Here is a 12,037-nt window from a genome sequence, read left to right as displayed (position 1 = left end):
TACTTTTGCTGTTTTTGAATTGTATTTGTTTGATAAAAAAGATTTAAAAAATAAACAAAAACAACTCTCTACATTTGATAAACAAGCAGCAGCTCTGGTGAGAGGGATTTAGACAGATAATAGAGAGGAAAAATAAAGCACACTGATGCTGTGATTTATGTTCAATTCTATTCCCAGCAAGCTCAGAATTTATTTAATCAGATATTATTTCAGCTGTTATATACTGTTTATGACACACAGTCCTACTAACTGTGTGTTAGAACAATAAATAAAAGAGTGATTCGAGCACTAATGGTCAAACAGTTAATTCTTCACATTTATGGAATAAATTCAACACAACTTCTGTTTAAATATAAGAGTTTATTAATAAGAATCATTCAGCTCCAAGTCAAACATATTTCAGTTTAACACTCTTAACTAAGACTAGTAAAACTCAACTAAACTAACTACTATGTATAAAGAGGAAGGGAAGCATGGTGGAAAACCAGATTACAGTTTAAGATGGATTCTGTGTTTGAAACCAAAGTTTATGTGGAAGAATTTGGGATATGATCAAATTAGTTTTTTAGGCCATTTTTGCCCAAATATAGTAGCCCCTCCCTCCTGCCATCTTCCAGCAGTGACGTCACGGTGCGGTAAGCCTAGCGCCATTCTCCCCGCTTTCCAAGCTAAATCAATGGGAACTACTAGACACATCTGCAATCAACAACAATTATTGACGATTTCCAGAGGACTTCACCATTGAAATTCACCAGAGCTATAGTGAAACTGACAATGCCCACGTGCATGGCAGCTGGATGCTGGAATACATCGGGTAAAAGTGAAAAAAAGAGTTATTCCACCTTTCTGATTCCTGATCCTCCACGGACGGGTTGGTCGTTGGATCGCCAACTTGAAGAGGGAGGATTTGCCATCGAACTTCTGGCCAGAGAAAAAACCCGTAATATGTAGCCAACATTTGGAAGAAGAATGTTTTCAAGATGACTTGGATAATAGCGCGTTGTGACAAACATTGACTTTGCATGTAAACCTGCTGCTTCTGCTGCCTCCAGTGGTCTGAACGTAGCATAACACTTTGTCATTTTCCAGTAACTCAATCGAGATTTGAAAACTTTTAATATCATTTTCGGATGCTTTGAGATTTGCAGAAACTTTAAAGAATCTGCACTTTTGAATAAAGAATTTTTCAATAATGAAAATAATATAACATAAAAATTCCACATTTTTGGAGTCCGTTACAGTAAGAGATGGAATAAATAATTGGGGGTCAGGTGGGGGGAAGCCGGGGCCGCCGGTGTCCAGGCTACCGTCACCGGGTCGGGTTCGGTCGCTCTGTCCCCCGCTGGCTCCCTCCCCCCGTCCTCCAGGGTTCCCGGACCAGCCCCAGAGCTGACGTCTCGGTTCTCCTGCACTGTAGTCGCCCAAAATGCCGGACGATTTTGAACTTCCCCCTGGACATTTTTTAAGCCTGAAAAGTAGGACATGTCCAGGAAAAAGAGGACGTCTGGTCTCCCTACCATATCAACAATCTGATGTTTCAGTGAGTGAGTGCTTGTTGCTATGATGCGTCTTTGCTCAGCAGCTTGGCTCGTTGTAAACCAACCAATCAGAGCACAGCTCGTCTAAATATTCATGATCAAACCATAAAAGGAAGAAACTGTGGTTTCATTCTAGGGCTTTTAACCAGGCTGCATTAGGGATTGTTTTCTATCTTGGGAAAACCAGCTGATTGCATCGACTCATTGACTCTTCAGCAATCCCTCACACTAAGCATGCTTGTAGCGACAGTGGAGAGGAAAAACTGTCATGATTTTATTCCAAGATCTGACCCATATGCAGAAACCAAACAGAGAGACCAAGGGAAGGTTTAACAGGTTTATTGAGAACTGGTAGAAATGGGTCCAGTGCTGCTATGAACACTGGCAAACTGCGACTCAAAAGTGAAGGGGACGTTCCTGTGGTTAGTTCAGACTCAGTGGGGAATTTGAGCTTCGATTTGCAAAAGGAAATAAAGGCAAGAGGACTCACGTTTCCAGAAAAGGTGTCTTTATCTGAATCCAGTCAGTGTGGGTTGTTCCAGTAATTGACTTGCTCGTTGGAGGGCAGACAGGGTTTACCATGAATCCCCTGCTCAGTGTGAAGCTCAAACGATCCTTCCAGGGGTAGAAGGTCCAAAACATCGAGTTTGCAGGATGACTTCCTGCCGAGAGGCAAAGACAAAAAAAAATGGTTAAGACACAGGTTGACAAAAACTCAGTTTGACTCAGCAAATCTCAGTTTGGCTAGAGTACCTCCAGCAGAACCAGGCTCAGTGTGAGCGGCCATCTGCCGAGTCCAAATCTAGGCATTTATAAACGTTTGAGACAGGATGGTAGACGTGTCCCTCAGCATAGTCCAAGAAGGGCCTCATATGCGTCCAAAGGTCTTAGTCTTAGAGTACATCAGGCATGTTAGAAAGTCCAGAGGGATAAATTCCAAAATAAGCTTCTTCCACCCAAAAAAAGTAGATTTATTAGAAATCCATCGTAATAAAATATTCTTTCGACCACAGAAAATCAGGACATTATAGAACATTATACAATGTTTATTTGGCAGACCAAGGAGAAGAGACACTGGATCAACATCAATACTGGTTTTAATAATTTTCCGTCTCCACCAGATTCCCAATATTCCGCTTTCTCTGTTTAAAATCACTGTCTACCTTAAAACCCACGTTTGTGACGGTCGATTTAAAATATGGAGTCAGGGGTCCTATAAGTGTAAAGTAGTGGAGCCACAGGAGCAATTAGGTCCAAACACTTTAACCTCAGTTTTATTTTCCTTTAAAGGTCGTCAGTATTGATGTTCTACCAGCAGAGGGCGCCATAGGTTAATGTCTGCTTTCAGATGGAGCCCAAATATCCTCATCCTCATCAGAGTAAAGCTGTCAGCAGTGAATGATCTTTACCATCTCATTAAGCAGCTCTTTGTTTCTCTGCCTTTGGATATAATCACCTGAGTAAGGCCAAGATGATGACGAGAAGATGTGTTGGTCAGTATAACAAGCGCTCCCTGGAACCGGGTCTCTTGTAGAACCTTTAGCTGCAGCATCTCTCAGAAGTTGCCTTCTGAGGGGTTGATGTTCAAGAACCGTTCCCATCTTCTCTTTGCAGAAACCTTCACTTCCAATGATGGATGTCTGGATTTGTAGACATTCATGTCTGAACTGCTTCCACTAGGGCCTGTCAGCAGGTTTTAGGTCTGGACTTTGATTAGACCACATTGATTCTTCTCTGTGGTGCCGTCAGGTTGTTTGTTATTTGATATTCGACTGCAGAGATTTCACTGTCAGCTCACAGACTGTAGGAGGGTCACATTATGAGGAAAAATCCCACATCATAAACTTTCCACCACCTTGGTTGATATAGGATTAGATTAAAGGAGAAGTCCGGTCATATCCAGCATTCAAACTTCTAATTTAAAATTATTACAAACAGTGGAAGTTCCTTACCTTATCTTAACATGTATACAGTTCTCGTTGAAAGAATTTATTTTCTAAGTTTTATGTTAGGAAAAAAAAATGAGTCTTTAAAATACCAGAACTTTCACATAAAGTCTGTTTCATAGACATTAAAGGAAAAGTCCGCTCAAATTCACAATTAAAACTTGTCAAAGAACACTACTGCCACCTACTGGTTAGTGACATTGTCACGGTGCGGTATCGGCTGTTGATCAAGTCCCAGTGCTGTATCTGGTGTTTGTCACAACGCGCTATTATCCAAGTCATCTTGAAAACATTCTTCTTCCAAATGTTGGCTACATATTACGGGTTTTTTCTCTGGCCAGAAGTTCGATGGCAAATCCTCCCTCTTCAAGTTGGCGATCCAACGACCAACCCGTCCGTGGAGGATCAGGAATCAGAAAGGTGGAATAACTCTTTTTTTCACTTTTACCCGATGTATTCCAGCATCCAGCTGCCATGCACGTGGGCATTGTCAGTTTCACTATAGCTCTGGTGAATTTCAGTGGTGAAGTCCTCTGGAAATCTTCAATAATTGTTGTTGATTGCAGATGTGTCTAGTAGTTCCCATTGATTTAGCTTGGAAAGCGGGGAGAATGGCGCTAGGCTTACCGCACCGTGACGTCACTGCTGGAAGATGGCAGGAGGGAGGGGTTACGGTATTTGGGGTAAAATGGCCGCTCCCAGACTTGGTGATCGTGATTAAAATGTTTATTTTTTTACTGATTAACGCTAAATTCATTAAATCACCGTGAACATTTTAGTTTTAGGTATAAATAATGATCCATTGATTATTCCTTAATGACCAAACTTTTCCTTTAATCGAAATTGTGAAATGATGCATTTAGAAAGTCAACTTTTCTTTTTAACTTTAATTTTTATTTCTGTTTGTAGTTGTTTTTTTTTATGGCTGTATAAGAATAATAGTATAAGAATATGTAGAATAATAAAAGCAGGTTAAAAGGTTTAATAAATGAATATTAGATCCTTTATTAAGTGTTTTACTGTATATTTAGTCTGCCTGGTGACACAGCAACAGAAACATGTTGTTTACAAACATGATATCAGGGCGGGAATGGAGGGGGGGGGCAGGAAAAAGTTTTATTAGTCACTGCGCGCCAATAGGAACGCGCGCCCTGCTTGGCCCCGCCCCCTCCGAGCCCGGCTCGCTTAAAAGCGCGAGCCCCTCATCCTGAGACTCACTGTTCATCACTGAGGCTTTAATCCAGGATACTATCTGACCAGCTGGTGACGTCATGAAGTCCCCGAAGCTGCAGGCTCCAGGTAGCTCAAGTTCATTTCCTTATTTGATGTTTTCCCGCTTTTTGTCCTTCTGAGGATCTAAAGCGCAGAGCTGACAGCTCCTCTTCCTCCTCTTCATCCTCAGCGAAGTTCGTGAAGGAGGAGGACCTGAGCGACGTCCTGTGCGAGTTCGACGCGGTGATCGAAGACTTCACGTCGCCCGTGGAGAAGCGACACTTTCGGTACGACGAGCACCTGAAGACGGTGAAACGGAGGAGCTGCGCGAGCGTCAGCGACAGCGGCATCAGCGACACTGACAGTGAGTCAACAGCCAGACCATCATCCTGTCCTCCGCTCTGATCCCTGATCCGATTCTATCCAGGGTGGTCTGCAGTTTGAATGATGGCCGCACTGGAAAAAACATCTAGAAATAAGCAAAATGTCTTAAATTAAGTATTTATCATTAATTTGAGCAGGTAAATGAGTTAATTTGCCAATGGAATGATTATTTTTACTCTTAAAATAAGATAATTAGATAAAAGGCACTTGAACTAATACAATGTAATTGTGTTTTCTTATTCTAAACTTAAATTGTCTTGTTCTATTGGCAAAGTGTCTCTTTTACCTCCTCAATCCAAGAACAAATGCAGTTATTTTAAGAAAAAATGACTTATCTAGATTAAGATTATTTTCCAGTGCACTGACACTATTCATTAAATAGAAGCTCCTGATTGGTTAAAAGTTCCTCATCTTCTTGTTCTTCAGTGCAGACTAAGTTACATCTTACACTATGAGGTTCTTCTTGAAATAATTGTATTTTCCCTTCATTTGAGCAGCTGTGTAAGAAGGTTTAATGACAGAAGGAGATGATTTACGTTTTAAAAAAAGAGGAAAAAACTGCTAAATATTAATCTAAATATCTGATTTTAAAGGCAACAATATTCATCTTATTAGCAGATCATCTTATTTAAAAGCTTATCCTGAGGTTAAATACACTCATTATAAGACACTTCGTTCTTTGCAGAGTCTGCAGAATTTTTTATCAGCCTCTCTTCTTGTCCCTTTTCTTCTTGTTTTCCTCTCTATGTTTTGTACTCAGCTGACTTTTCATGCTGTCTCTAAAGGAATGAAAGATTTTTTCCATTTTATGGTCATTTCCTGTATTTCACAGTGAGGTAATTCAGACGGTGGATCTGATTGGCTGCGCAGACGGATTAAAATGCTTAAAGATATCAAAACATCTCTAAAAAAAATGTAATTTATAATATTTAACGTGTCAAAATAATTTAGTAGAAACTTTTGTGGATTTTTGGTCATAAGTCATGAGATTCTTGGGGAAGTTCTGAGGTTAGAAACCAGCGTTCCTGCAGGTCAGAGAAGCTTTCTTCCTCCAATCAGGTTGCAGATCAGACCAGCGCCTCACATGTTGGCATGGCTGCCGCAGCGCCGCCCCCCCCCTCCACAGCTGACTGTCACACATTCAGAGATTCCTCCACCGTAGAGGAGTTAAATAAAACCCAGTCTGCCCAGCTGCGGATCGGCTGCAGGGCGGGACGCATTCAAACGCTGACGCCCTGAGAACAGGATCCTCCAGATCCGCATAAGTAGAAACGCTTTCCCCTCACAGGCAGAGAAGAAGCTCTGTTTGCCCCTCAAGACTTTTCCTGTCAGATCGACTCTGTAAATATTATCAACATTAGATAGAGTTCAGTCATGAACCAATGATGAAACACGGAGGAGGCGTCTGATTGGCCGTCCAGGGCGGTCTAACAAGGACAGACATGTCCAGCTATTGTCTCACAGATTGATGGACGTATTTGCAGATGGGGGGGGATAAATAGGGATGAATCTGAGAGGCGACTGCAGAGGTGTGTGTGTGTCGGGGTGTGTATCCCGGTCATAAAGGGGGAGTAAGTAGGTGCTCGACATCTGATACTCTGCAGAGTTCAGCTTGTCTTCTCTCGTCACGCTCACCTTGGTGTGAATGAGGGGAGGTAATGTCAGGCATCAACGATGCATTGAATACGACGGAGTTTAAGAGTTTTTAATTTTCTTTATTATATCGAGAAATAAGTCATCAAACAACAACTGGTTTCAGAGAGAAAGCTTGGAGCTCCGCCCAGCAGATGACGGCCAACCAGCTCCACCAATCAGCAACCAGAGGCGACGAGAAAACGTGCGACGAGAAAGTGGGCTACGAGAAAGCGTGCAATAGAAAAACCGGGTGATGAGAAAGCGTACGATGAGAAAGCGTGCGATGAGAAAGTGTGCGATGAGAAAGCGGGCGATGAGAAAGCGGGCAATGAGAAAGCGTGCGATGAGAAAGTGTGCGATGAGAAAGCGGGCGACGAGAAAGCGTGCGATGAGAAAGCGGGCGATGAGAAAGCGTGCGATGAGAAAGCGTGTGTTGAGAAAGCGGGCAATGAGAAAGTGTGCGATGAGAAAGGGTGTGATGAGAAAGTGTGCGATGAGAAAGCGGGCGACGAGAAAGCGTGCGATGAGAAAGTGTGCGATGAGAAAGCGTGCGACAAGAAAGTGTGCGATGAGAAAGTGTGCGATGAGAAAGTGTGCGATGAGAAAGCGTGCGACGAGAAAGCGTGCGATGAGAAAGTGTGCGATGAGAAAGCGGGCGACGAGAAAGCGTGCGATGAGAAAGTGTGCGATGAGAAAGCGGGCGATGAGAAAGCGGGCAATGAGAAAGCGTGCGATGAGAAAGTGTGCGATGAGAAAGCGGGCGACGAGAAAGCGTGCGATGAGAAAGCGGGCGATGAGAAAGCGTGCGATGAGAAAGCGTGTGTTGAGAAAGCGGGCAATGAGAAAGTGTGCGATGAGAAAGGGTGTGATGAGAAAGTGTGCGATGAGAAAGTGTGCGATGAGAAAGCGGGCGACGAGAAAGCGTGCGATGAGAAAGCGGGCGATGAGAAAGCGTGCGATGAGAAAGCGTGTGTTGAGAAAGCGGGCAATGAGAAAGTGTGCGATGAGAAAGGGTGTGATGAGAAAGTGTGCGATGAGAAAGCGGGCGACGAGAAAGCGTGCGATGAGAAAGTGTGCGATGAGAAAGCGTGCGACAAGAAAGTGTGCGATGAGAAAGTGTGCGATGAGAAAGTGTGCGATGAGAAAGCGTGCGACGAGAAAGCGTGCAAAGAGAAAGTGTGCGATGAGAAAGCGGGCGACGAGAAAGCGTGCGATGAGAAAGTGTGCGATGAGAAAGCGGGCGACGAGAAAGTGTGCGATGAGAAAGTGTGCGATGAGAAATCGTGCGATGAGAAAGAGTGCGATGAGAAAGCGGGCGACGAGAAAGTGTGCGATGAGAAAGTGTGCGATGAGAAAGCGTGTGATGAGAAAGCGTGCGATGAGAAAGCGGGCGATGAGAAAGCGGGCAATGAGAAAGCGTGTGATGAGAAAGTGTGCGATGAGAAAGCGGGCGACGAGAAAACGTGCGATGAGAAAGTGTGCGATGAGAAAGCGTGTGATGAGAAAGTGTGCGATGAGAAAGCGGGCGATGAGAAAGCGGGCAATGAGAAAGCGTGCGATGAGAAAGTGTGTGATGAGAAAGCGGGCGACGAGAAAGCGTGCGACGAGAAAGCGGGCGACGAGAAAGCGTGCGATGAGAAAGCGGGCGACGAGAAAGCGGGCGACGAGAAAGCGTGTGTTGAGAAAGTGTGCGACGAGAAAGCGTGCGATGAGAAAGCGGGCGATGAGAAAGCGGGCGATGAGAAAGCGGGCGATGAGAAAGCGGGCGATGAGAAAGCGGGCGATGAGAAAGCGGGCGACGAGAAAGCGTGCGATGAGAAAGCGTGCGATGAGAAAGCGTGCGATGAGAAAGTGTGCGATGAGAAAGCGTGCGATGAGAAAGTGTGTGACGAGAAACCGTGCGACGAGAAAGCGTGCGATGAGAAAGTGTGCGATGAGAAAGCGGGCGACGAGAAAGTGTGCGATGAGAAAGCGGGCGACGAGAAAGCGTGCGATGAGAAAGCGGGCGATGAGAAAGCGTGCAATGAGAAAGCGTGCGATGAGAAAGCGTGTGATGAGAAAGTGTGTGATGAGAAAGTGTGCGATGAGAAAGCGGGCGACGAGAAAGCGTGCGATGAGAAAGTGGGCGACGAGAAAGCGTGCGATGAGAAAGTGGGCGACGAGAAAGCGTGCGATGAGAAAGCGGGCGACGAGAAAGCGTGCGATGAGAAAGCGGGCGATGAGAAAGCGTGCGATGAGAAAGCGGGCGACGAGAAAGCGTGCGACGAGAAAGTGTGCGATGAGAAAGTGTGCGATGAGAAAGTGGGCGACGAGAAAGCGGGTGACGAGAAAGCGTGCGATGAGAAAGCGGGCGATGAGAAAGCGTGCGATGAGAAAGCGTGCGATGAGAAAGCGTGTGATGAGAAAGTGTGTGATGAGAAAGTGTGCGATGAGAAAGCGGGCGACGAGAAAGCGTGCGATGAGAAAGTGGGCGACGAGAAAGCGTGCGATGAGAAAGTGGGCGACGAGAAAGCGTGCGATGAGAAAGCGGGCGACGAGAAAGCGTGCGATGAGAAAATGTGCGATGAGAAAGCGTGCGATGAGAAAGTGTGCGATGAGAAAGCGGGCGACAAAAAGCGAGCGATGAGAAAGCGTGCGACGAGAAAGCGTGCGATGAGAACGTGGGTGATGCGCTGACCCTGATCAGCGTTGCCTGGGTAACGGGGCGAACCCTCCCTCAGACTCATTCCTCTGTTGTCTTTCTCACAGGTGCTGATTCACTCAACAGAAACAGCTTCAGCTTCAGCGATGAGAGGCTGAACTCCCCCACCGCGCTCTCCCCCGCCGCATCCTCCCCCCCTCTGATGTCACCCAAACGTGAGCTCACCTTCTGCAACACGTGCATCACATAAAGTATTAAACTATAATCAGTTTGTTCAAAACGCAATGAAGGACACTTTATCCTAACATTTTATCTAGATGTTGCAGAAAAAAATATTTGATCTTTTTACATTTGATATAATATGTGTTAATAAAAGATGAATAAATACACATAAATCCAATTAAATAAACTCACAATCAGAATGTTAACATCATTAAAATACTGAATTAAATTCACATTGGTAAAATAATTCAGGAACAGGGTGATTGAGAAACAACAGAGTAAAAGACAAACTTTCATGCATATTTGAACAGTTTTTTCTCTTCTGATGGTTTTAGCCTTTTTTTACTGAAGGTTTCTGAAACTTAGTCTGGATGTCAGAAAATTCTCAGTTAGATGGAAACAGCTAAAGGACAGAGATGCACTGCAAAAACAATCTAGAAATAAGTACAAATGTATTAAATTAAGTGTTTCTAGCCTTGATGTGAGCAGATAAATTATCTACCAATGGAAATAGTATTTTATCTCCAAAAGTAATTAGATAATATACATTGGAAATAAGACAATGCTATAATTTTTCATTATTTAAATGTCTTGTTCCGTCAGCAAAGTGTCTCACTTACCAACTTAATTCAATTAAAAATGCATTTATTTTCAGAAAAAATGACTTATTGAGATGTAATATTTTGGCAGTGTGTTAATATTCATGCTAATTTATCAAAATTGTTTCATTAATCCCTGTGGACTAATCCCAGTTTGAGTATTTTTAAGATTAAATTCTCTATAATTATAGATTAGATGTGAAGCATCATTTAATGGCGTCCATCTCTGTCTCTTCTGCAGCCAAACTGGGAGACACCAAAGATCTGGAGGACTTCATCGCCGACCTCGACCGGACGTTAGAGAGTGAGTGAAGACGCCGTCCGTCTGTCAGAACATTATGATTAAAACGAGCCGCCGGCTCCGATGGCCGCCTGTTTCCCGCCGCTCCTACAGCGCTGCAGGACCCCCTGCTTGGCTGTCAGGATGACTGCAGGGTCACGCCACACCCAGCCTCGCCGTAACGTTTCTCCAAACTGGGAGGAAAGTTCTGCTGGATACCGGGAAGCATACAGGATCTGGCAGCATGACTCCAGAGAGAGCATGTTAATGAATTGGCATGTTTAGGGCGCCGTAGGTTCTTACCTCCTCTGGGATACCATCTAAAGACCGTCAAAACACTCAGTATAATACATTCATCCCTTCTGTTATCAGCAGAGGACGCCTTTGTTGCTGCATTTACAAACAAAATGCTTCGCCAAAAGGCCTCCGCTACGGTGGCCAGGAAGCGCAAATCAGTATTACATTATTACATGAAATTTCCCCTCCCCCGCGTTCGTTCACCCAGACCAATCAACCAGGGGGACAATTGTGGCGGTTTGAAACCCACAACCGCTGCCAAGAAACTAGCTAATGCTTTGATTCATATTTATTGGCTTTAATGCAGCTGAAGACTGCAAAAACCACAATGCATTGCGGCATGACATCACTTTCCTGAGCTCCTTGATGACTCAGGAAGCTGGAGTCAATCTGAACGGCCGCTGTTTTACAAAACATCTCAGTGTCTCATGTAAATGTGATACTGGTTTGTCCTTCCAGGCCAGTTTGTCCTTCCAGGCCACCGTACTCCAGATTCTCCAATCTGCATCTGTCTTGTTCATGTTTCATGTATCCATCCTGAGGGTGGATCCAGACGGTCGCGCTCCGGTTCTGATCATGTTTCTCTTCTCTCCTGTTCGTAGGCATGTGACCCACTGCCCTCTGTCATCTTGGAGAGTAGCCATGTTGGAAGGAGGGAGTGGATTACTGAGCAGTTATCGAGTAGATCAGAACCCGCTACATCCACCTGATCAGAACCTGCTGCATCCACCCAATCAGAACATCAGAACCTGCTACATCCGCCCCAATCAGAACCTGCTGCATCCACCTGATCAGAACCTGCTGCATCCGCCCAATCAGAACCCGCTGCATCCACCTGATCAGAACATCAGAACCTGCTGCATCCGCCCAATCAGAACCTGCTGCATCCACCCAATCAGAACATCAGAACCTGCTACATCCGCCCCAATCAGAACCTGCTGCATCCACCTGATCAGAACCTGCTGCATCCGCCCGATCAGAACCCGCTGCATCCACCTGATCAGAACCTGCTGCATCCACCCAATCAGAACCCGCTGCATCCACCTGATCAGAACCTGCTGCATCCACCCAATCAGAACATCAGAACCTGCTGCATCCGCTCCAAACAGTTTCTGGACTCTAAAAGCTGAGAACTGGGAGGCTCCCAGTTGTTTCTGCTTTCATCAGAACTGGAACTGAAAAGTTTGGACCTCTAACATCCTGCTGATGGACCAACCAGAACAGAACCAGCTCCACTCTCTCCTCCAGAACCCGGGATGCAAGAGGAATTTAAAAAGTCTTTT

At 44.8% G+C, this 12,037-nt stretch overlaps 1 protein-coding gene across 1 annotated transcript; it reads left to right on the top strand.

The window, feature by feature from the left end:
* Positions 1–4,644: 4,644 nt before the first annotated feature.
* Positions 4,645–11,484, top strand: rgcc (regulator of cell cycle). Its single transcript, XM_038269710.1, has 5 exons — positions 4,645–4,783; positions 4,887–5,060; positions 9,464–9,571; positions 10,419–10,481; positions 11,357–11,484. Exons 1-5 carry the CDS (start codon positions 4,756–4,758, stop codon positions 11,362–11,364), a joined length of 381 nt encoding a protein of 126 aa, XP_038125638.1. The 5' UTR covers positions 4,645–4,755; the 3' UTR covers positions 11,365–11,484.
* The last annotated feature ends 553 nt before the right edge of the window (positions 11,485–12,037 follow it).

Source organism: Cyprinodon tularosa, unplaced genomic scaffold (assembly GCF_016077235.1).
Source record: "Cyprinodon tularosa strain WSP-4 unplaced genomic scaffold, ASM1607723v1 ctg737, whole genome shotgun sequence".
Lineage (NCBI taxonomy): Eukaryota > Metazoa > Chordata > Actinopteri > Cyprinodontiformes > Cyprinodontidae > Cyprinodon > Cyprinodon tularosa.
The sequence above is the reverse complement of the archived record's forward strand: the minus strand, read 5'-3'. Positions and strand labels throughout refer to the sequence as shown.